Here is a 26016-nt window from a genome sequence, read left to right on the forward strand (position 1 = left end):
TATATCGTCACTTCCCTAGTTCCCTGTTCCTATAAGGAGCTATCCGTCAGGAAATACAATGGGGGTTTGCATTTTTGTTATGAAGAGACTCCGGCAGAGTTGGAGGAGAAAAGAGTAGGGGCTCTAGAGGGTAAACTGTAAAAATCCCTCGAGTAGGCCACAAAACGACCAGGAAAGCTGTGAGAAAAGAGCAAGAGCAGCCCTAATTTCAGATGTGTTCCATTCCTTGCTCACTCATCCAACTGTAAGTTAAATCGACGCCCTCTCTTTCTCCTTTCTTGCATCAATGTTTCACTATCTCCGCCGAAAGCTATTCCATCTCTATTCTTTTCAAAACCCATCTCTCAAATCCTTCTCTCAACTCTCAAACTCCACAAATCAACCATCGTTTAAGGTCTCATACCTCATCAACTCATGTGGGCTGTCAAAAGAAGCAGCTCTCAAAGTTGCTCAAAGGGTCGACTTTGAAACCGAAGAAAAACCAGACTCTGTCCTATCTTTCTTCAGAAGTCATGATTTAACCCAAACCCACATCTCAAATATCATAACCAAGTGTCCAAGATTACTTTTATCCAATCCAAACAAAACCCTAAAGCCCAAAGTCGAGTTTTTCCTTGGTTTGGGAATCCCAGCACCCGAACTAGCAAGGACACTCTGCGGAAACCCGTATATGTTGCGAATTAGTTTAGAAAATCATATCATTCCTATATTTTATTGCCTTAAGAGCATCCTTCACACCAACAAAGACATCATCTACCTCTTCAGAAAAGCAAGATATCTTATTCAATGTAATCCCCAAAAAACACTGGAACCCAATTTGACGACCTTGCAAAATTATGGCGTGCCTGATTCCAGGATTTTGACACTTATGAAGACATATCCTGCAGCGCTAGGGCTAAAATCTGATCATTTTAGTGAGGTCGTAGCGAAGGTTAAGGAAATGGGGTTCGATCCGTCAGATTCATCATTTGTAGTTGCGATCGTCCCAATGTCGGTAACGAACAAATCGACCTGGGAAGGAAAATTAGAGGTTTATAGGAGTTTTGGTTGGACTGAGGAAGAGATTCTTTCAGCATTCAAAAAGGAACCCCGGTGTATGATCACATCGGGGAAGAAGCTTAAGAGGGTGATGGATTTCTTTGCCAACCAAATGGATCTGAAGCCATCCTTTCTTTCCAGACACCCAAAAATTTTTTTGCTTAGTTTTGAAAAGCGGATTCGTCCTAGATGTTCGGTTTTGCATATTTTGATGTCAAAGGGAATCCTTAATGATTTAAAGCTGTCCACCGCATTGAATTTGTCTGAGTCAAAATTCATAGAGAAGTATGTGACCAAGAATAAAGAGAGAGTTCCAGAAATAGTGAGTGTGTACCAAGGCAAGACAGCAGTTACAGGATTAGACATTGGATCTATAGAATCAGATGCGGTTCAGAAATTGTAAAATGTTGATATGAAAGTGCTGGGACGATGCACATTTTCTATATGTTACTAATTGCTACTTAGCAATTTAGTTTAATTTGTTGATGTACTCTAGTTCTAGTTCATTGGAAGCAATGCCTTTTCTTCTTTTTTGTATAGAACTGACTGCTGCTGCCGACCCCAACTAGTTTGGGACAATGGCTTAGTTCAGTTGAGTTGGGTTGAGATGGTACTGATTGCTGCTCAACAATTTAGTTTAATTTTCTGTTGTACCACTTATTTTAGTTCATTGGAGGCAATGTTTATTTTATTTTTTCGTTCAAAGACTTACATCTGATGTAGAATTGGGTGGCTTGTTAATAGAGTTCGCATTCAATTTGGAAGAGTTTCTGCACTTTCACTTGGCAAAATGTAGTAATACAAATCTTAACAGCCTTCATGAATGCCATTATATAAACTGCAATGCTCTCGTCTTCTCCTCTTAGAAACAATGAAAATTTGTTGCTCCAATCCCCTTATACTGGAAATTCTTTTCACTCTCGGGCCTAAATAGCTTAAGTCCTATAGCATGTAAGTCTGTCAACAAAGCTAGATGTCAAGTAACCAAAGCTAGAGGTCACTATGCCAGTAGTAAAGATAGTTTTAGCATTTGATTATTTTTATTGGAGGAGAAAAGACTAGGGGTTCTAGAGGGTTAGGCGAGGGGTATACTGTAAAAATCCCTCGAGTAGGCCACAAAACTACCAAGAAAGCTGTGGGGAAAAGAGCAAGCAAGAGCAGCCCTAATCTCAGATGTGTTCCAATCCTTGTCCAAGCTGTAAGTTCTGCCTCTTACTCCTTTCTTGCATCAATGTTTCACGATCTCTTCCGAAACCTATTCCATCTCTATTCTTTTCAAAACCCATCTCTTAAATCCATCTCCCAAGTCTCAAACTCCACAAATCAACCATTGTTTAAGGTCTCTTATCTCATCAACTCATGTGGGCTGTCAAAAGAAGTAGCTCTGAAAGTTGCTAAAATGATTAATTTTGAAACCACAGAAAAACCAGACTCTGTCCTATCTTTCTTCAGAAGTTGTGATTTAACCCGAACCCACATCTCAAATATCATCACCAAGTGTCCAAGATTACTTTTATCCAATCCAGACAAAACCTAAAGCCCAAATTCGAGTTTTTTCTTGGTTTGGGAATTCCAGTACCCGAACTTGCAAGGACCCTATGTGTAAACCCATATATGTTGGAAAGGAGTTTAGAAAATCAACTCGTTCCTATCTTTTATTACCTTAAGAGCATCCTTCACACCAACGAAGACATCATCTTTCTCTTCAGACACGCAAGATATCTTATTCAATGTAATACCCAAAAATCACTGGAACCCAATTTGATGACCTTGCGAAATCATGGTGTGCCTGAGTCCAGGATTTTGAAATTTTTAATGAAAAATAGTGGAGCACTAAGGCTAAAACCAGATCGTTTTAGTGAGGTTGTCACCGCGGTTAAGGAAATGGGGTTCGATCCTACAGGTTCATCATTTGTATTAGCGGTCATCACAATGTCGGTGTTGAGCAAATCAACCTGGGAAGGAAAATTGGAGGTTTTTAAGAGCTTTGGTTGGACTGACAATGAGATTCTTTCACATTCAAAAAGCAACCCCAGCATATGCTCACATTGGAGAAGAAGGTTAAGAGGGTGATGGATTTCTTTTCTCAACAAAATGGATCTGAAGCCATCATTTCTTTCCAAAACCCCAATTATTCTTTTGCTTAGTCTGGAGAAGCGGATTCGTCCTAGATGTTCGGTTTTGCAAGTTTTGAAATCATGAGACTTCCTTAAGAAAGATTTAAAGCTGCCCACCGTACTACATTTGACTGAGAAGGAATTCATGGAGAAGTATGTGACCAAGAATAAAGATAGAGTTCCAGATATACTGTGTGTATACCAAGACGCAGCAACAGTTATAGGATTAGACATGGGATCTAATGAGTCAGATGTGGTTCAGAAATTGTAAAATGCTGATATGAAAGTGCTCGTCTGATTCATATTTTTCTATACGGTATTAATTTCTACTCAACAGTTTAGTTTAATTTTATCGTTGTACTACTAGTTCTAGTTCATTGGTGGCGATGCTTATTTTATTTTTCAGCTGTCTTTGAAAGGCTTACATCTGATGGCGAGTGGGTCGTCAATAATAATTTTAAGTAGAATCTACACTCAATTTGGAAGGGTTCTGTCAATATCACTTGGGGTCAGTTTGGTTGCACATAGTTGCCTCGTAGAGTAATGGTGAAGTAGAACTGAAGTAGTAAACAAATGTAATAATAGAGTAGTCTCCTCGTAGAATAGTGGTAAATAGTTTTTGGTCAACTGAACTAGTTACCAATAGGGGTGGTTATTCGGTTATAACCGAACCGAAATAACCGAAATTTTATCAAATTTCGGTAACCGAAACCGAACCGAAATAACCGATTAAAAATTCAGTTATTCGGTTATATTATAACCGAATAGTGGGAGAAAAAGAGGAAAAAAGGCAAAATCTTGGTTTCGATCGGAGGGCTAGGATCATCCAATCGAAATGATTTTTTTAGCACAACCTAATTAAGTTGTGATCAATCAGATGGACGGTTTTGAACATCCTACGGAGTGCCCATATAGCACTTTTTTTTTTTTGAAAAATTAATGGTTTTTATCATAATTTCGGTTATTTCGGTTCACCGATTTTTTTTTTGAGATAATCGAAACCGAAACCGAATAACCGAATAACCGAATTTCCAAAAAAAAAAAAAAACCGAAACCGAACCAAAAAGGAAAAAAACTGAACCGAACCGAATTGAGATTCGGTTATTTGGTTTTAACCGAATAATGAACACCCCTAGTTACCAATAAATAAAGAGAGAAGAGAAGAGAACTAAATCACAAGACTCCTACCACAAAACCACATTTTTTAAAGTACTTTGGTGGGGAACAAAGAAGTCATGTTACATGGACAGACAGAAGGGAGAGATAAAGCTAGGAGTCTCTATTTTTTTTTTTAAAGATGACTTTATTACGAAATAAAATCTACAGGCAGGGGACAGCGGTCCCTAGACCTGTGTTTACAGCATCAAAATCATGAACTGATTATTCAAAAAGCAACACGGTAACATTCAGTTGACCGTATTCTGTGATGATGCCACAATAATCAACATAGATACCCGTAGAACGCCTTCCTTAGTGAATTTGTCTGCCAATTCGTTAGCCAATCTCCTCTTATGTTCGATTGAAGGTTTAATTGCAGTCACAAGGTCCTTGATCTCCGTGATGAGGTGCCGAATCCGCCACGGTCCTTTCGAGTTGGTCGATGCCCAAGTGATCGTGTTTGACGAGTCTCCCTCAACAATTAGTGGTCCACTTTTGTTCGTGGCAAACCATTTGAGCCCAAAGTGCAGTGCTCTCACTTCATCCTCGTTTGCATCGTAGGTGCCCACTCGACCGGAATGTGACATTATAATCACCCTCGCTTGAATCTCGGATCACACCTCCGATTCCGGCCCTTCCCGTCGAAGTTCAACTTCAACCACTCAGTTGGTAGTGGTTTCCATTTTGGGGACGCCTTCTCTTTGACCTTCCTTTCCATAATTATATCTTTCGAGTTCCTCAGTATCTCCTCTATTTCATAGTGGAGGTTTCCTCTTACTTAACCCACGAAATAAGCTCGATTTTCATTTACAGCAACACGGACCCCATATTCTTTGCCGTTTCTTCAAAGACTCGCCTATTTCTTTCTTTCCAGATATTCCGTATGACTGCGAGTGGTAGGAGTTTCAATAGCATTTGCCCAGTAGTGCCAAATACTCCACCATGCCAATTCAGTAATACCGAACTAATGCCCTTTTGGAATACCCATGGTACACCAAAGGATCGCATCGATTTCATCCAGAGCTAGTATGAGAAGGGACAATGTAACAAAAGATGATCGAGGCTTTCCTCTGCTTCTCTGCAAAGAACGCACCAGCTTGCAAGATGGAAATGCCTTTGCTTTAATCTTTCGCATGTATTGATAATTTATATTAACACTGTCCAGGCGAATGCTACCACTCATCCTGAATATGCAGGAATGATTTCTGCCCTTATCTTGGCTTACCTTTATTCACTGGAAGACGTGTGAATAGAATTGAGAGAATTTATACGGCTGCCTTTTTAGGCCCGGTCTCAAAAAGAGAATGCATGCCGTCAGCTAGGAAGAAATATGCCAACCTAATGATGAGGGAGGGCTGGGAATCAGGAGAGTGGAATATTGGAGCAAGGAAGTGCTATCTAGGAAAATATCGAACCTCGTCGACAAAGGTTGTGCTAGCCCAACTCTGATGGGAGAGAGGGGTGCTACTAGAGTGAAATACCCAGATGTGGGCTGGACCAAAATCGTTTGTGTCAAAGGTTTCATTCTATGGAATGCTTTGAAGGCTTGGCAAGCCATTCTGATCAGAACATCAAGATGGGAATGAATGTCAAGGTTCCAACCTTTTTGCCACTTTTGCAAATCCGTTTCTGGCAGCATTGATCACCTATTCTTGTGTGTTCTTCCTGGGCATGGATATCTATTTTGTGGAGATTTTTGGGCTGGAGAAAACCTTTAAGATGCTGGCAAAAGCTAGGTCCAATGGGTGAAGATGTTTTTCTCAGGTAAGGAGCAGATTGCAATGGCCTTTGGGATTGCCTTGGTGAGCTGCATTTATCACCTCTGGATGGAATGAAAGCTGAGGGTGTTCAAAAATAAAGTGAAGCACAAATTTCTCATCCTCAAAGACATCCTCCTGAATGCCCTTGATTTTCAATTTCGGTTGGAGTTTCCTTATGGCAAAAGAACAAATGAGTGCTCTCATTTTTTGTATTTCACACATACTTGAATATGTAGAACAGGTCCAGATGTTGTAACTGTAAACACTTTTCCATTCAGGCTGACAATGAGACTCTATATGGGGTGTGCCTTCCTCAAAGTAGCAACCCAAAATCTTTTCTACATTGTCAACTGTAAACTTCGTTTCGATACATGGATTTATAATCCAAGGTTGTAAAATCCTATATTTTACAAGCTAAAATCTTGATTTTATAACCTAAAACCTGGATTTTACAATCTTGAATTATATAAAAAGAAGTTTTAGTATATAGATTCAGGTTTTAGCTTTTAATATCCAGGATTATAAAATCCATGTATTGGAACGGCCACAGGACACCAAAAAAAAAAAAAAACTTATAAAATCAAGGTTTTAGTTTGTAATCCAGGTTTTAGCTTGTAAAAGAAAACAGCTTATAAATCCAGGATTTTACAATCCATGAATAAGACAAAGTCTGCTCAAAAGTGGGCCTGTGTAGCTGTTCTCACATGCAAAAGTCGGCCGCGAAATGGCTTTCCGCGAAATTGCCTAGCAAATCCCTAAAATCTATGTATTCAACTTCCACTCCACAAAACATTAGGGTACTGATATTCACACTACCATATTTTGGTAATTCTACTAAAGCACCTTGTCTATATCTGTAGGTTATTACAATTCCCAAAAAAGCTCTCTATAGCCAATTGAACAAGAAAAGACAAGGTGCGTTGTTGAAAGCAGGGGCCCGTAGAAAGGCATTCCACGGATGGTTGTTTTGTGTGAAAGCTGCCACCCTGCGATCTCGTTATTAGAAGTCAAAGCCGCACGGAACTAGAAATCCTATAAGTCACTTGCACTTTTCCTTACCGGACGAGCTTCCCTTCTAGTACTGGGCCCAATGATAGCCCAAACCAGCCTAACATCACTAGTTTATACTCATGTGGGCCAGGAGTAGTACAATGAAAGGCATTCCACGGATGGTTGTTTGTGTGAAAGCTGCCACCCTGCAAATCTCGTAAATAGAAGTCAAAGCCCTAGAGCACGGAACTAGAAATTATGTAAGTCACTTGCACTTTTTCTTACCGGGCGAGCTAACCTAACGAGCTTCCCTTCTAGTACTGGGCCCAATGATAGCCCAAACCAGCCTAACATCACTAGTTTATACTCATGTGGGCCAGGAGTAGTACAATGAATAAAAGATTCATTTGTTTATGCCGTTAGTAGTTTAAGCTCGTGCGGGCCAGGAGCGTCATGCAGTTTAGGCTCGTGCGGGCTAGGAGTGCCATGCAGTTTAGGCTTTATGGATAGTATCGTTTTTGAGATACTTTCCGTTGATGGGTTCGAGGAGAAGCCCTTCTCGAGTGGTGAGGAGGTATGCTCCAACGGGCAAATCACAAATTTCACTTCAATACATATGTGGCTGCTCTCACATGCAACAACCAGCTGCGAAATGTCTTTCTGCCGTAGCAAATCCCTATTTTGAAAAACAAGTTGGGTTTGTGCAATTATTAAAACATGGTTGATCTTCTGCGATGGACGCTAGCAAATCCCATATTTTAAACTGGGGTTGATATATTAGCACCATTTCCTCCCCGGGCCACCACCCTCTTTAGTGTAAAAAGAGGGGCAATCCATAAATACACTAGTGGGATGGCCCCGGGAAGAAAGGGGCTAATATATATCACTTACTTCTCCTCCTTAGGTCCATTGGGAAAGGCAAGGAGGGTGTGTATTTTGTTGAAAGAAGTACAATGTAAAAATCCCTCGAGCAGCTGGTGATTTTAGCAACGGGCTCAGCGTCTACCCACTTCGTGAAGTAATCGATTGCTACAACCATAAACCTTTTCTGCCCACTGGCTGGGGGTAAAGGTCCCAGGATGTCCATTCCCCACACTGTGAAGGGAATCAGACTTAAGATTGGGACAAGTGCGGTGGTAGGTGTGTGGTCTATGGAGGCGAACCTTTGACACTTCTCACACTTTTTTACAAGTTCCAACGCGTCTTTCTTCAGCGTTGGCCAATAATATTCGTAGTAGAGCATTTTATGAGCCAAGGCTTTTCCTCCCAGGTAATCCCCACAAATTCCCTCATGCACAGATTCTCTCATGCACCTCTCTGAGAGAGCACTCTGCTTCAATGGGTCAAAGGCATTTCAAATAGGGCCAGGTATACAATCTCTTGTGTAGGTCGTTGCAATGTATCGTAAAAAGAGCAGAGCGTTGAATGATTTTACGAGCCTCTTTTTGTCCCCGGGGAGTGTCCCCTGCTTTAGATATTTAACGATGTCATCCATCTAGCTCGATTCTTGGTCCCAGTGTAGGACTATAGCACTTTGGGGTCGATGCTTGCTTGCTTGAGCACTTCTGTATAAATGGTCCCCAGGTTTGGGAACCCCGACACTGGTAGTCGGGATAAAGAATCAGCTTTCGTGTTCTCGGTTCGAGGTATCCTAACGATCTCGAATTTAATGAATGTATTTGCTAGAGCCTTTGCCTTTTCCAGATATTTCATCATTCTGGGCTCTTTGGCATCATACTCGCCTTTGATCTGACTTGCGATCAACTGGGAGTCACTGTGGGCTTGGAGGTTCTCTGCCCTTCAAGACCTAAGTTCATACCCACAATAAGGGCTTCGTTCTCTGCTTCATTATTGGAGGCTCTAAAACAAAAACGTAGGGCGTACTGCAGGGTGAATCCTTTCGGACTGATCAGGAAGAGACCTGCACCACTTCCATGTGAGCTGGACGAGCCATCAACGAAGAGGTCCCATCTGGGCCTATCCACCTCGTCACCTAGTCTCTGCCCCCCAAGTATGTAATGCTCTCCATCCGGCACTCCCTCTCTAAGGCCGAGCCCTGGTGTGTCAATCCGCATATCGTGGTTGTCGGTAGTGACTAATTCTGGGTTTGGCACCTCCCCCACTCAATTCTCCGGGAATAGTGCATTCTACTAGGAAATCTGCTAATATTTGAGCTTTGATTGAAGGTTGTGGTTTGTATCGTATGTTGAATTCTCCCAACTCCACCGACTAGTTCATCAGTCTGCCCGAGCAGTCTGGGTTGTGCAGTATCTGCCTCAATGGTTGATCTGTCAGAACATTGATGGTGTGGGCCTGAAAGTATGGCCTCAGTTTTCGAGCCGCCATTATGAGGGCGTAAGCCAACTTCTCCACCTTCTGGTACCTAGTTTTTGAGTCGTGCAGGACGCGGCTGGAGTAGTGGACTGGTTTTTACTATCCGCCGTGTCAGTTGTTGAATTTCCTGGATGGTATTTGGGGGGAGCCATATTCAGTACGGCTTTGATCTTTTCAGGGATCGCTTCATCCCCCTTTGGCTAACCAAGAATCCTAGAAATTTACCCTCTGTCACCCCAAAAGCACACTTAGTCAGGTTCAACTTCATATTATTTTTCCTCGGGACATCAAATGCTTCTTTGAGGTCGTCTATGTGCTGGTTAGTCTTAGACTTTTTACTAGCACGTCGTCTACATAGACTTCAGTGTTGCGCCCGATCTGATTCTGGAAGAGCTTGTTGACGAGTCATTGGTAAGTCACCCCAGCATTCTTCAGACCGAAGGGCATAACCCTGTAGCAGTACAAGCCTTGGTCCATTATGAACGCTGTTTTGGGTACATCATCCTTATACATTCGAATTTGATTGTATCCGGAAAAGGCATCCATGAGGCTCAGCATTTCATGTCCTGATGTCACGTCGATGAACTGGTCAATTTTTCAAAGTGGGTGGCTGTCTTTAGGACAAGCTTTGTTTGTATCCGTGAAGTCGATGCAGATTATCCACTTGTCATTAGCTTTTTTTACCATTACGACATTATCGAGCCATTCTGGGTAGCGTATTTCTTTGATGAATCCTGCTTGAAGGAGTTTCTCGACCTCCTCCCTTGTTGCCCGTTGTCGTTCAGGTGCAAAATTTCTCCTTTTTGCTTGACAGTTTTGTGTGAGGGGTCGACGTTTAGTTTGTAAACACTTAGCTCTGGGCCTATCCCCAGCATATCTGTTGGCGACCATGCGAACACGTCTAAGTTTTGTCTGAGGGACTGAATTAATTCTGCCCAGATGTTATCTAGGAGGAGGGATCCTATCTGAACGACTTTATCTGAGTTTCCTTCTAAGAGTGGGATGTGGATAAGGTCTTCGTCCGATTCGTTCCTTGTGATTTGGGTTTCATCCCTCAGGTCGAACATCTCAATTAGGAGTGTTTCTACTCCTGATTTGCCTTTAAGTAATGACACGTAACAATCCCAGGAGTCGGTCTGATCTCCTCGAACCTCGCCTATGCCGTCTAGAGTAACGAAATCAATTTTCTGATGGTAAGCTGAAGTAACTTCTTTTAAGAGATTTTGCCTGGGCCTTCCGAGTATTGCACGGTAGGCCGAGGGTGCCTTGACCACAGGGAAATTTAGCATGGAAGATGCTTGACAAGGTGGAGATCCCACAAGAACAGGTAACTCTATGGATCCTTCCACTCAGACGGCATTCTCAAAGAACCCATATAAATTTGAGCTGACTGGCTGAAGGCAAGCTTTTGATATGGACATTTGTGTTAAAAACGTGATAGCACAGGATGTCGGCAGAACTGCCGTTGTCCACTAATATTTTGTGTACTTCAAAGTTGGCGATGAGCATGGTGATTACCAAGGCATCGTCATGGGGAAGAAGTACTCCCTCCAAATCTTTGTCAGAGAAGGAGATGACTTGATCTGTCGCGAGGCTACAGAACCACCATGTAAAATGGCTGCACCCTCTCTATGGATACTTGACCCATGCTAGACTGAAGGGGCATAAATGCACATGGGTGAAGTTCATTTGCAAGGGCGCCCTTCAATCTAGCATTACTCTTATAAAATAGCATACACCTAGAGAACTCATTTTTATAAAATGGTACAAGTGACAAGATAATAGTCACAAAAAATTATTATTGTTGTTGATGGTTGCTCAATATGACACAATAAGTAGTTTCCAGTTCCCCCTTGCAAGTTGCAACATACAAATTGGGGTGGAAATGAGTAGAACGGTGTGAAAACTGGAAAAGAAAGGAAAAGAAGCTGTGAGAAAATTCCTTTTGTGAGAAAATTCCGTTGTTCACTTGGCCAAGAAAGGAAAAGAAAGTATGCAGGCAAAGTGGCTTTCTCAGGAAAGTTATTTTCCCATACTTTTGGTGAGAAAATTTAGAGGGAAAGTGCAAAAAAGTTGGTTTTCCACGTCATTATTCCACGTAATTCCGCTTTCCCGAGAAAACAAGTGAACGGCGGAAAATGTCAAATCATGTCCAATCACGGGAAAATTTGGCTTACTTTCTGTTCATTTCCTTTCTTAAGAAGGCAAGTGAACGGAGCCATAAGTAATAGGGAATGATAATATATTCCCTTCCTTTTCTCGGGGCACCTCATTGAAGTATTCCCTCCTTTCTTTTTTTCCTGGGGCACCCCCTTGTACTGTAAAAGGAGCCAAGCAGGTGTCATGTATACTAGGGGTGGACATGGTTCGGTTCGGTTCGGTTTTGGGCTAAACCCAGAACCGAACCATGTATAATCGGTTCCCTGAAATTGGAACCAGAACTGAACCATATATCTGTGGAACCGAACCGAACCAGAACCATATATAATCGGTTCGGTTCTGGGTTTTCCCAACCTTCACCAATGGCCCTGTTTATATATGAATTACAAGCACTAACAGTAATAGTAACAGGCACAAATTTGGGCAATGCAAAACTTATATGAAGTATGAAGAAGTACAAACAGGTGGGATAATCATGCACAAATTTTGGCAATGCATGAAGCCATGAACTACAAATTTGGGAAATAATTAGGCCCTAATATCCAAAGCAAACAGGCCCTCATTAAACCAATTCGGTTATCGGTTCAGTTCTCGATTCCGGGATCCCAAACTCAGAACCGAACCGAATTTTCACCGGTTTCTGGATTTTGGAACCGGAACCGAACCATATAGAAATAGAACCGAACCGGTTCGGTTCCTCGGTTCGAACCGGAACCATGTCCACCCCTAATGTATACACCCGTGGAGGGGTGGCAAGAGAAGAAGAGTCGGGGCCGAATATAACACTAACCTATTTTGACGAGGATTGTGTATTTTTCTGTTGAGGAAGAGACTACGGTGCGACGAGCATCCTGTAAAACCCTTCGAGTAGCCATTAAAAAACAAGAAAGCTGCGGAGCTTATTGGTGGAGAAAAGAGTAAGAGCAACCCTATTCTCAGATGTGTTCCATTAATTTCTAACTCATCAAACCTGTAAGTTTTATCTCTTACTCCTTTCTTGCATCAATGTTTTGGTATTTCCGTCGAAAGCTATTCCACATCTATTCTTTTCAAAACCCATCGCTGAAATCCATCTCTCAACTCTCAAACTCCACAAAACCATCGTTTAAGGTCTCTTACCTCATCAACTCATGTGGGCTGTCAGAAGAAGCAGCTCTCAAAGTTGCTCAAAGGGTCGACTTTGAAACCGCAGAAAAACCTGACTCTGTCCTAGCTTTCTTCAGAAGCCATGATTTAACCAAAACCCACATCTCAAATATCATTACCAAGTGTCCAATTTTACTAGTATCCAATCCAGACAAAACCCTAAAGCCCAAATTCGAGTTTTTCCTTGGTTTGGGGATTTCAGCCCCTGTCCTTGCAAGGATTGTAAACCCGTACCTTTTCAAAAGGAGTTTAGAAAATCAAATCATCCCTACCTTTGATTTCCTTAAGAGCATCCTTCACCCAAACAAAGACATCATCCTCGCCCTCAGACTGTCAAGAAACATTATTCAAGTTAATACCCAAAAGGTACTGCAACCCAATATCACAACCCTGCGAAATCATGGTGTGCCTGACTCCAGGATTCTCACACTTATCATGACAAATTCTCGGGCCCTGTCGCTAAAATCTGATCGTTTTAGTGAGGTTGTCACGGAGGTTAAGGAAATGGGCTTCAATCCGTCAAGTTCATTATTTGTATTAGCGGTCATCACGATGTCGGTGATGAGCAAGCCTACCTGGGAAAGAAAATTGGAGGTTTTTAGGAGCTTTGGTTGGTCTTACGATGAGATTCTTTCAGCATTCAAAAAGCAACCCTGGTGTATCATCACATCGGAGAAGAAGGTCAAGATGGTGATGGATGTCTTCATCAACAAAATGGATCTGAAGCCATCATTTCTTTCCAAAAACCCAAATCTTTTTTTGTTTAGTTTGGAGAAGCGGATTCGTCCTAGATGTTCGGTTTTGCAAGTTTTGATGTCAGAGGACATCCTTAAGAAAGATTTAAAGCTGTACAGCGAACTACGATTGTCTGAGAAGGAATTCGTGGAGAAGTATGTGACCAAGAATAAAGAGAGACTTCCAGAACTACTGAGTCTGTACCAGGGCAAGACAGCAGATATATGAGTAGACATTGGATGTAAAGAATCAGATGCGGTTTGGAAATTGTAAACTGTTGATATGAAAGAGCTGAAAAGATGCACATTTTTCCGTATGGTACTAATTCTATGGTACTCAACCTTTTAATTTTTTTTTTGTTGCACTTCTAGTTCTAGTTCATTAGAGGCCATATTTTTTTTTTTTTTTTTTGTATGGTACTAATTGCTGCTCAACAATTTAATTTGTTGTTGTACCACACGTTCTATTGCATTGGAGGCAATGCTTATTTTATTTTTCAACTGTCGGTCAAAGACTTACATCTGATGGAGAATTGGTGGGTTGTTAATGATCATTTTATGTAGACACTGCACTCAATTTGGAAGCGTTTTTGCCTTTCACTTGGAAAAATGCAGTATGACAAATCATGACAGCCTTCATGAATGTCATTACCTAAACTGCAATGCTCTTGTCTTCTCCCGTGAGAAACACCTAAAAGTTGTTGCTGCAATCCGATTCTTATACTAGAAATTCTTTGCACTCTCAAGGCCTAATCATCTTAAGTCTTATGACATATTTTTCTCTGTTTGAAGTCACCAAAGACAAAGGTTACTGCATGTTGCAAAATCCATTTTTAGCATGTTGATTATTGCTCGTGTTACTTATGTGCATTCTTTTTAGGCCGTGTGTGTTTTCCCATGTTCCCTTATGGTGTTTGAGATATGGTCGGCCCAAGTGTTAAGAAGTTCCATGCACATGGCTGAACTTGGTTTCGAACATCAAACTCACCACAATTGCACCTTGGACGTGTTAGGAGAAATTCTTTGGGTTCCCATATATTCCAGTGTTGGGAAAATCTCAAAGTCATTGACAGTCACCGGGGAGGCGAAATACGGTTGCATGGGATCAACACCTTGGCAGTGGCTGGTGTGAGTAACCAAGAGTGGAACACAGTGACATATCCTACGACAATTTTACTCATTTGAGTAATTTCCATGTCGATCCATGAACATGTTTTATTTTTTATGGAAGATTGTGATTGTTTATTGATCCATAACATGTTTTATTTTATATGAAAGATTGTGATAGTTTTTTTTTTTTTTTTTTGACAGTAGCCGTTTTCATTAATAAGAGGGCGACTGAGTAAGTACACCCCAAGAGAACATACAAGAAAGACGAGAAATACAGAGCCTTCAGAGAAAAAAGAGAATGCCCCACTTATGGCGGAAGGAAATTAAAAAGCTCTAGACTCTGCTTGTCTACTCTCTCTCTCTGGCTAATCTATCCGCAATCCCATTTACTGATCTTCTTACATGCATAAAAGATAAGGAGACACCACTCAGTCTATCTTGGATCTCATCAAAGAATTGAGCGAATCTCCAAGGAGGGGCCAAAGAACCTTTAAGCCATCTGATGACATTAAGAGAGTCTCCTTCCTTTTTTTTAAAGGTAGTCTCCTTATATTATAACTCTATCCAAGTAATCCCTTTGGAGAAGAATGATCCCCTGGTGAGCATCTAACTTCCGCTTCACTCGCATCCGAAACCCCGATAGGCCAGAAAAAGCCCAAATGACTTCACCCCTGGAATCCCTTAAAACACCACCTATACCTGCCGGCCCCGGATTTCCAATACTAGACCTATCAACATTGAGCTTCAATAACCCTTGAGGTGGGGCCTGCCACTGTTGTACAATAGGAGGTCTACGCTCTACACTGAAACAAATTTCCTTCCACCCCTCCCATAGAGTAAGCCGGAACAAAACGGAATAATGGAAGGGATTTAGCTCAAACTATAGTTAAGGCAATGACTTTGATGAAAAGAAAGTGAGGCGATTTGGATACCCCTTCAAAAACTCATCATTCGCTAATGACCAATGGACTTTCCCTTTTTTCTTCCAAGGGACTACTGACCAATTTTCAAAAAGCCCTTGTATAGATGATGGGAAGACCCATGAGATTCCAAACCTGAAGAGTATGCCACCCCACACCTCTTTGGCCACACTACAATGAATAAAAATATGATCCATAGATTCCCCTGCCGCTATGCATAACGCAAAATGGTCAACTATCATCATTCTTCGGCCTCTAAGAAAGTCCACTGTCTGGATCCGGTTATGCAGAGCCGCCCAACTAAATGTGCATACTCTAGGCGGAGCTTGGATCTAACATACCTTAGCTTCAATAGGGCACACATGCCTAGGCACCAGATGATTGTAGTAGGATTTAACTGAAAAGACTCTGATAGAACCCCAAATCCAAACACTCTTATCCACCCCTGAAAAACTTGTATAGAAACCCTCAATGTCCAAAAATCTTCCCACTGAGGTCAACTCCCTATCAAAAAAATTCCTTTTGAAAACCGATTTTCTAATTACTCTTTCACCTTGTCTCACAAAAAGCTCATTTACCATGGCGTCCTTATAGACAGCTGCTGCAAAAAGATTCGGGAAAATCTCCTTGAGAGGTAGAAGGGAGCACCAACTCATATGCTAAAAGCTGATTCTGCCACCAGAGTACACTATATCTGATGCCTTTGTTAAAACTGTGACTTACTTGCATTATATCTCGCCAAATAGTTACCCCTTTTTTGCTAAAACAGCCTTTGGATTTCCATTATCTGGCTCTACTCTGTACTTGTTAATAATTATCTTAGCCCATAGCTGTGATTGCTCTTCCCCGAACCTCCATAACTATTTCCCTAGTAGAGAATGGTTTTTCCTTTATTTTTCTGATGCCCAGCCCACCACCTTTGATAGATTTGCAAACATCACCACCCCATTTAACTAGGAGAATTCCCTTTTTTCTTCATTCCACCCCTCCTCCCCATAGAAATCTCCTTTGAATCTGTTTTATGCGTTTCGCAACACTTGTAGGGCACTTGAACAAAGACAACTGGTAAATAGGAATATTTGACAGAACAACCTTAATGAGAGTAACCTTGCCTCCCCTCGACACTAGATTCCGCTTCCAAGTATCTAACGTCTTTTCTATTCTTTTCACTATTGGATCCCAAGCTAACTTGCGAGGTCTTCCAGCTCCTAAAGGAAGCCCAAGATAAGGTGGGGAATTTCTCCAAAGGACAGCCCAAAAGGCTAGCTAAAACATGCTCCTCTAAAGCTTCCATGTTCAAAGCAAACATTCTTAACTTATTGAAATTTGATCTCTGTCCTATGATTAGTTCATAACACCTGAGAATCGCGTTAAGGTTCATGATCATTGGCACTTGAAGCGAGCAAAATAGCAGATTGTCATCTGCAAATTGAAGACGAGATACTACCTCTCCACCTTCGCCCACTTTGAAACCATCAATCAAGCCCTGTGATCTCCCTTTCTCCATAAGACGACTCAGAGTCTCGGCCACAATAACAAAAAGGAAGGGGGATAAAGGGTAACCTTGGTGCAAACCAGTCGAGGATTTAAAAACACCTTTTGGTGAACCATTAATGAGGATAGAGAACCAGGCTGAGGATACACAATTTCTAATCCATCCTCTCCACCTTTCGCCAAAACCCATTTTTCCGAATAAATAATCCAAACGCTGCCACTCTACCCTGCCGTAAGCTTTCTTCTTGTCCATCTTTCAAACAATTCCTCTTACTCCAGATCTCGATAGAAATTCCACAGCTTCGTTTGCTACCAAGGAACAGTCCAAGGTTTGCCTTTGGCTAACAAAGGCACTTTGATTAAGGGAAATCATTTTAGGTAGAACTATTCTTAGGCGTTCAGCTAAAACCTTTGCCAAAACCTTGTAAAGACAACCCACCAAGCTTATTATTCTAAAATCAGAGACCTTCACTGTGCCAATGACTTTAGGGATATGAGCGATGAAAGTTGCTCTTGTACCTCTGTCCAAATCCATTCCCTCGAAAAATTCCTGAATCGTAAGACATCATCCTTTACATATCCCCAACAACTATGGAAAAATGCGAGACAAAAACCATAAGGGGCTAGGAGCCTTGTCCCGACTCAAAGAGAAGACACTATTTTCAACTTCCTCTCCCCCAAAGGGCTTTTCCAATGCTTCCCTATCAAGCTTTTCCAATGCCTCCCCAACAACTTTGAAAGATTGTGATAGTTCATTGAAGAAAGATAAAACATTGCAGCATATTAGTAGGGGGTAGAGATTGCCCAAAAACTAAGGCCACTCCTATATAGCCTGCCTTCACCAAGGAGTCCATAATACCGTTTACCTCGTTCAACCAAAGTTTACAAACACTTACTTAGACAAGAACTCGCCCAAGGTAAAACTGAGTCAACCCAGTCGAGTAATGATTGAGTTGTCAGGGCCAAAAATGAGTTTCCTCAAACCATCAAAATTCAACTTAGTAATAGAATGCAGAACTCGCCCTTTTTGCTGTAAAACTTTATACTCTTTAGATTTCAACCAAAGATAATCTCATTCTATTTCCTATGGGGAAGTTGGGTCATGATCCCCAAAAAATACCATGCATTTACACCCAAGAGGGGATCAAGACCTAAATGTTTTCTAGAAATCCATCTTCTACACCGAAGGCATCTTAGCATAAAAAAATCCTCCGGATTCTTTCTAAAGGTCCCAAGCAATCACAAATAAGACATGTTCCAGGGCCAAAAATGAGTTGCCTACAACCATCAAAATTCAACTTAGTAATAGAATACAGAACTCACCCTTTTTGCTGTAAAACTTTATACTCTTTAGATTTCAACCAAAGACAATCTCATTCTATTTCCTATGGGGAAGTTGGGTCATGATCCCCAAAAAATACCATGCACTAACACCCAAGAGGGGATCAAGACCTAAATGTTTTTTAGAAATCCATCTTCTACACCAAAGGCATCTTAGCATAAAAAAATCCTCCGGATTCTTTCTAAAGGTCCCAAGCCATCACAAATAAGACACGTTCCATAGGAAACACCCTCTCTTCCCAAGGTGTGAGCTCCTCCTTTCTTTTCTAAAAGTAGGGTACAAGAAACTGAAAAAACCTAGAACAGAGACACACCAAGCCACCCAAGAATTGAGATCCAAATCTTCATGAATACATAGGTGATGGATGGATTCCTTCCTCTCATTACCTGAGATGCATCTGTTAACCAATCAGAAATTTTCTTATTTAGAGAATTGTGTGTCAATTCTCTATAGAGCCTTCAAACCAGCAAAACGATTGCACCTTGTGGGGAGCCAGAGAACTCTAAATGATGTCTCAAAGAACCCAACTGCACCATCACCACTAGGTACCTGAAAATAGCATAACTAAGAAGGGACACGGGGAGTCAATTAGTCATGCCCAAACCCTCATATCTTCCTCCACATTGGAAACAAAGACCAACTCGAAACTTCTAATAACCCTGAACTCGTCTTCTTCCTTAGGGGCTTGTTTGGTTAGCACAGGAAACAGGTGGAAAGTGGTAGAAAGGAAGAGCTTGTCCATGTGTTTTTACCCCTTTCTGTTGTTTGTATGTCTGATGACGCGTTGTCTTAGGCAGAATTCCTTGAGCTTTTCCATGTTTTTACCCCTTTTTGTTCTTTGTTTATGTAATGACGACTTTTCTTAGGTGGAAATTCTTTTGTCATCTGGAAACTTCTAATAACCTTGTATTCGACTTTCGCTGAAATTTTTTTTGGCTAGGTAGGTGAGGAATTATAAATTTCACATTAATGCATAGAAAGCTACCCTTATCAGCTAATAATAGGGAACAAAATAGAAGACATTTTCTAAAGCAGAGACCACGTAAGAAACGACCATTAAAAAGAAGAGAAAACTTGGCAGATTTTCTGAAGCAGAGACCATGAAAGAAAAGACAATTAAAAAGAAAGAGGGAAATGATAAAACACTAATTTATAGTTTGGTAAAACATCAATGCTTGTTTTTTATGCAGAAATGGCTAGAAATTTGAGTTTCTTTTCTCAGTTTTTAGTAATAGAATGCTAGATTTGTATAGTTTTGACATTGTACTGATACTTGTTTTATTTTTTGTTAGATGTTAATCATTTTTAATGGTAGAATAGTAACGCTTAAATATTCGTGAGCTCTATTTGGAGTACAGTGAATTTCTGCTCGATTTATTTCAGATTGGAACCCATTAAGAAGTGTAGATTTCTATAATGTTTTGTTTAGTTAGTTTTAATTGATTTTATTACTCTATAGTCCTTTTGGCAATTCAATATTCATCTTGGAATGTAGTGATGTATTAATAGCGAATTGGTGTTATATTTTTTTAGTAGTTGACTAGTGCTCATTTGATCTTTCCACAGTACGATAGCATTTTTTGAGTTACTTCGACAAGTATCCATCAAACATGTGATTTTTTTAGATTATGTTTAATTTTCTCCAACTAAAAAGGTTTTAGTTGCAGCTATTGCTTTCTAGATGTTTCGGTATTGCTAGATTTTTGTTGTAGAATACTAGAAGGGTATGTTTCCCATAATTAGGGGTGGCCAGAACCGAACCAGAACCGAAGAACCGAACCGGAACCGAAGAACCGAACCGGAACCGAACTGTTTAAAAATATTTTCGGTCCGGTTCGGTTCCACTGATGTAGAACCGAACTTATTCGGTTCGGTTCCGGGTCTAATGTTCTCGGTTCGGTTCCGGAACCGAAGAACCGAACTTTGAATATATATATATATAATATTTTTATATTTCTATTATATATATACTTAATAATATAAATTACTTATAATAATAATAAGTAATAGTTAATACTATTCTTATAATAAGAAAGTAACTTATATTATAATTTAATTATATTATAACTTAATAATTAATAATTAGCCATTAGAACCGAAGAACCGGACCGGACCGAACCGATTATGTTCGGTCCGGTTCGGTTCGGTCCTACTGTGTACTACGGTTCGGTTCGATTCTTACGGTTCATGGAACCGAGAACCGAGAACCGAAAAAAACAGAACCGAGAACCGAGAACCGAACCGGTTGGCCACCCCTACCCATAATATAGTAATGCCATTTTCTCCATTTGATATTATGTTTTTTGGCAGCAGGTTACAAATGAGTCAATCTTTTCGTACTCTGATTTGATTTGTGGGAATTTTAGATGGCTTGAGATGATGTCAGGATAGAAAATCAATCTTCCCCAGAGCCTTCTCGTGGGTATCAATATGGAGAATGAGGACTCCTTTTTTTTTTTATGAGTAAATGAGGAATCCTTAGAATATGCAGAGGCCTTGGGGTGTAGAAAGGAGGATCTGCCCATCACCTATATCTGGCTCCCCTTGGGTTACGAAGTACCACAAGTATCACTTTGGGATACGATAGGAAAGGATGGAAAGAAGCTTAGCCGCATGGAAAAAGAAGTATCTTTCTTTGGGTGGAAGGATCATGTCGCTCTTCAAAATTTTAGAAGTAGTGAAGCGCTTAGAAAAACTACAAAGGAATTTTCTATGGGAAGGCAGAGAAACCAAAAAGAACCTTAAACACCTTATGAATTGGAAGAAAGTGTGCTGGAAGAAGAAACAGGGGAGCATTGGGATTGGAGGTTTAAAATTCAGGAACACGGCGTTGTTGGGCAATTGGCAATGGAGATTCAAGAGTAAACAAAAATCATCGGGGATAAATATCAGCGGGTTTGAGGGATTTGGAGAGTAACCCTTTTGTAGGTAAAGGAATTGAAGTTCAATTGTGGTGCCAGACCCCTATATGAGCTGTTAGTTAGATTTAGAGGGGGGAGGGGACCAGATTTGAGTAGACCTCTGGATAAGGGAGTCTGTTGTGCCATGCATTGCCGAACTTGTTCTGTCTAGTGACCGATAGAGCGGCCAAGGTGAGTGATTATATTGATAGGAGGGTGGCGGGGGCTTGGATTGGGTCATTAGGCGTAGGTGCAACCTAAAAGGCTTTCAAATTGAGAGTTTAACCACCCTGCTTGGTCGTCTAAAATCCTGGTATTGTTCACCCTTGAAACTGGACCGTAGGATTTGGATACCTGGTATACATGACACCTTCGTTCTTTTTTCCATAGTTTGATTGAGGAAGGAATACTACACCACGCTATTCTAGACTTTCGAAAACGGCATCATCATGGACGGTGGCGACGAAGAAAATCAACACTTGCAATCGATTGAAAAAGAAGAAGATAGTGCTTGCAAGTGAATGCATCCTTTGTAAGGCAGAGGAAGAGTATCAAGTATCATCTTTTGGTACATTGTTCCTTCTCCGTTAGGCTATGTAGGTCTCTTTTTAAAAGCTTTGGTATCAAGTGGGTGATTTGGGCCTTCCAAGATGCTATGGACTATGAAGAATCAAGGAGTTAAGAAGATGGGGAACATCCAACGTTTCGGCCGAAATATTTCGTTTCGGCCAAAATATTTCGGTTTCGTTTTCCACATTGAGTCGGAAAAGTACCAAACTTCACCGAAATGTTTCGGAAATTTCGGTGAAACGTTTCGGTGAAGTACAAAATTTCACCCGAAATTTCAGTGAAATTTTTACAAGATTTCGTCCGAAACGTTTCGGTTTCACTGATGACCGAAACCGAAACCGAGATTTAAAACCTTGGGAACATCATTACTATTAGTATTAAGAGTTCTATTTAGTTTTAAGATTATTGTTGAAGTCTTTTTAAGTCATGGGGGGTAGTAGAGTCTTTTCTTATCAAAATCACTAAACTTCTTTTGAGTTATGAGTGTTTTATGCATTATGAAAATTTTAAGTAGGGATAGTCTTTTAAGTCATTAGAGGGTATTTTAGTACAAAACTGTTATGTTTTTATTTCGGGAGAACTTTATAGTTCACTTTCTTTTCTTCTATATGCGAACCTTGCTATGGGGTTTAATGTTGTTTGCAAATCATAGGCCGGGGCCCTTAAATCATTGGAAACTCAACGAATGCTTTAGTGTGAGTAAGCACAAGGCATCGGGTCCATGGAGGTTTACGGAGATCACCAGACATAAGAGGTCTTTGTTCGGTTCACCTTGAATTCATGCACATGAAAGGATCATCTAATAACCAAGCAGACGGGTTTGTAAATGACAGTAGAAAAGAATCACCTTCCATTCCTTCTTAATATTAACTCGTTTCTGCAGTTTTTCGTCTTCCCCGAACTCACCAGCAACTCTGACTGCGTAGTTTCTATTCTCAACCCTTAGATTGACCACCGATCGGAGGAAAGTCCACTCCGTTGTGAAGATTTTTGCTTTCGCGTATTCCATACTTTAAGGGTTATCTCCGTCAAACTTAACTTCCAAGACAGTCCCAAAGAGGCCAGCCAGGGCTTCCACCGTAGATGTGGCCCTTGCATGCAGAGGAATCCCGAAAAATCTGATCCAGGTAGCTTTTGCTCCCGTTTTAAAGGCGGGATGCCATGGGCTAAGTGATAAAAGATATTCTCCAAAAGCCGCAGCTCCCCTTGCAAAAATCTTGTTGGCTTGTTCTTCTGAATCAAACCCGAAGATAATTTCGTTCTAGCAAATTTTAAAGGGCTCCGATAAATCTGATAAGTCCCAAAACCATTTTGCCCACCTCCAGACTTCATCAATCTCCCATTCCGATTTCTTTACCTTTCCGATTAGGCATGTCCTTAGGAGCCTTGTGCATGTCTGCACTTGAGTCCCAAAAATCACAACGGTCTTCTGCTGGCCCTCATCGATGACCGTTGTTGAGCCTTCCTCTGGCCATAACATATTTTCATCCGTTTTAGCAGCCAGAGGTGATGTTTCCCGATGCTGCTCCATGTGAACTCCCGCTTTCGTATTTAGTTTCTTGTTGCATCGTCTGCATTCCAATCTCCTCCTGAAGTTATGGTATTTGCACCCTTTGCAAAACCAGTCACTCGGGAGAAAATTGATCCTCGAACCCACTTCGCCCTCCTTCCGGTACTCCTTTTTGGTCTCCAACACCCTATCATATCTCCTCGTCAGTGGGATTCTTCTCGCCACTGGTGAGCTGTATCTTTTAGCGCTGCCTTTTTAGGCCCTGACTCAAAATGAGAATGCATTCCGTCAGCTTGGAAGAAATATGTTTACGTAAAGATGAGAGGGGGGGTGGAATTGGGAGGAGGGAAGATTGGCAAATATGGAACACAATCCTTCTCCACGCTAGGGACACTGCTCGGTTATTTATTAAATACCTCATTGGGGATGGGGAGGCAACTGATTTTCGAAACAATTTCGCAATTCTCTTTGGACTCTGCTTTACCGAGACAGGGGGTGAATTCCAAGTCAATAAGAATTTGAACTCTGCAATCATCTCTTTGCCCTCTCTCGCTGTTGTCAGTGACAAGCTTCTAGGGGACATATTTGTTGCCGATGCTAAAGCGACTCTAGTTTTGCAGCCCAACTCCGCAGCATTTGGCAAATGACTTCCTTTCTAGGTTATTTTCCAGTTCATGCTTTGCTCTTTTTCCTATTGCTTTTTATGTCTAAATTGGAAGCTAATACCTTCGGGTGGAAATGTTTATCATTTTATTTTAATTTAGTTTACTGCCAATTCATATTTGCTTTTTTGGTTGATAAGCTGGATTTTCTACATCCAACATTTTATTAGTAAATAATCTGAAGTTTATGCATTACATCATTGTCATCTAGTGTTTTGGAGCTCAAACCAGATGTATGATATATTTCAATCTCTATGCTGACAAATAACTTGGTAATGATTTTCTTTTAGGAGGAGGAATTGAAATCAATCCACACTCTAAATGCTTGACTGGCAGAAATATCTGATTTGGTTGGATGAAGTCAGGAAATAGGAGAATGGTCTATTAACATGATGCAACTTTAAACAATCCACAAAATGCCCTCCTTATCAAGAATCAACAAACATCCTCTTGGAAACTTGGATAGAGTATATCCAACTTGATCTTGATTTTGTGGAGTGTTAAATCTTGGGCTTGTGAGAGGTTTCTCACAATCTAGTAGTTTTTCCTTCCAAGCTAGCCCTCATAAACGTTTAGTTTGAAGGTCTGCTTCAACCATATAATTCCTACATTTGGAGCCGCAAATATTGTTTTCTTCATCTATACTTGAATTGTCTGTGGTTCTTGGAATTTTGATGATTATCTCAGCAAAATTAACACTATATCAGTTTATTTTCCTCATGTTTGGCCACCATGAAATTTTTTCCTTTAGAAATGATTTTTCCAAGGTTTTGGTGATCCTATTTTAGATAAAAATTGTTTGAGGTAAAACTTTCAAAGGTTTTTTGTTGGAAAAATTTTTGTTGAAATGATTTTAAACTACAAAAAGGCATTGCCAAAACGTTTTATGAAATATGTGAGATATCTAAAGGTCTATAAACGATTTATTTATCACCAGTTGACATTGATATTATATGGTAGCTGTAGGAAATTCTTTAGCATTGAATCACGGTATTCAGGAAGAACAAGTTGTTCTAGATTTAAACCTTGGAGATGTTCTCACTACTGCATAGGAACATATTCATCTTCGGAGCATTTTTCCTTTCCAATATTTTTCTATTGCGGCTTCTCTCATTATATCAGTAACAGTATTTTCCCAAGGAAAAAGGTTTTTCATGATTGCTCAATCTCCTTGCGATCCTCGTATCATTCAGTTCGCGGATGAAATTATCTCCCCAAGATGAATATCTCAGAATTGAAGGAGTGTTACTGAAAGAAACAAATCTTCCCCAGTTTTTTCAGATGTTTGCAGAGGTTGGAGGGCACTGGAATCTCTTTAACACTTTGCAGGAGAGGCAAGGCTGGCCAATCACTCCTGTGATCCGCATCTCTCGACTGCATGCACTATCGCCTACCGATGAGCACGAAGGCCTAGGAGTGAATTCAACTATAGCAAAGTCTAGAGCAGCGAATCCCTTATTATCTCCTCCTTCTGGTAACAGGAATCTGTCCAACCTCTATCGAATTGGCCCAAAAATGGGATAGGGGTCAAGACGCAGCCGGGCGCCGGCGGCTGACTCAAGTGCCCCCCGAACCGCGCGAACAAACAAATCGTGTCAAAGAAACCCTAGTCACAACTCCATGACAAGATCCCAGACATCAACTTCCTTAATAAGTTACAACAGTCCTAGTAAGAAGAAATTGCTCGAGAAATACTTCCAAAAAGCAACTCTTGTCAAAATCTCAATCGAAAGGTACTGAGTTGAAATCCTTTACTTTGTAAACAAGGAGATAGATAGAAATGGGTTGAGGTAGATTTTCTTAATGGATATAATACGCTTATACACATTACAAGCTTCAATGATGCAACTGCAATGGGCTTCGATGACGTTTCTACATTGGAAAATAAAAAGTATAATACAAACCAAATTCAAGTGCGCCAAAGGTGAGATGCTGAAGAAGGATATCTAGTTAGTTGTTGGAGCTCCATATTCAAACTTCAAAGGTGTACATAGATAGAGCTACTTGCCGGATACAAGGAAATAAAAGAGAATGTAGTTTTAAAAGATGGTTAGGATCTTTAGCTAAAGTC

The 26016-nt window shown here is 40.7% G+C and overlaps 1 protein-coding gene across 1 annotated transcript; it reads left to right on the forward strand.

Annotated features, from left to right (window-relative positions):
• On the forward strand, positions 1–25812 carry LOC143888869 (uncharacterized). The gene is made up of 7 exons (XM_077393258.1): positions 1–1437; positions 8648–8702; positions 8768–9027; positions 9250–9382; positions 9467–9531; positions 12520–13756; positions 24236–25812. Exons 1-6 carry the CDS (start codon positions 287–289, stop codon positions 13664–13666), a joined length of 2811 nt encoding a protein of 936 aa, XP_077249373.1. The 5' UTR covers positions 1–286; the 3' UTR covers positions 13667–13756; positions 24236–25812.
• The last annotated feature ends 204 nt before the right edge of the window (positions 25813–26016 follow it).

The sequence above is a fragment of the Tasmannia lanceolata genome, unplaced genomic scaffold (genome assembly GCF_043159265.1).
Source record: "Tasmannia lanceolata isolate RefF3 unplaced genomic scaffold, GAP_Taslan_0.1 ptg000012l, whole genome shotgun sequence".
In the NCBI taxonomy this organism is placed as follows: domain Eukaryota; kingdom Viridiplantae; phylum Streptophyta; class Magnoliopsida; order Canellales; family Winteraceae; genus Tasmannia; species Tasmannia lanceolata.

Excerpts from the sequence above, each read along its gene's own strand:
- LOC143888869 (XM_077393258.1), top strand. The coding sequence starts at position 287 with ATGTTTCACTATCTCCGCCGAAAGCTATTCCATCTCTATTCTTTTCAA. Across the intron at positions 9,383-9,466 it reads TTGATGGTGTGGGCCTGAAA|GACGCGGCTGGAGTAGTGGA; the intron begins GTATGGCCTCAG and ends TGAGTCGTGCAG. Across the intron at positions 9,532-12,519 it reads GTTGTTGAATTTCCTGGATG|CATCAAACCTGTAAGTTTTA; the intron begins GTATTTGGGGGG and ends TAATTTCTAACT.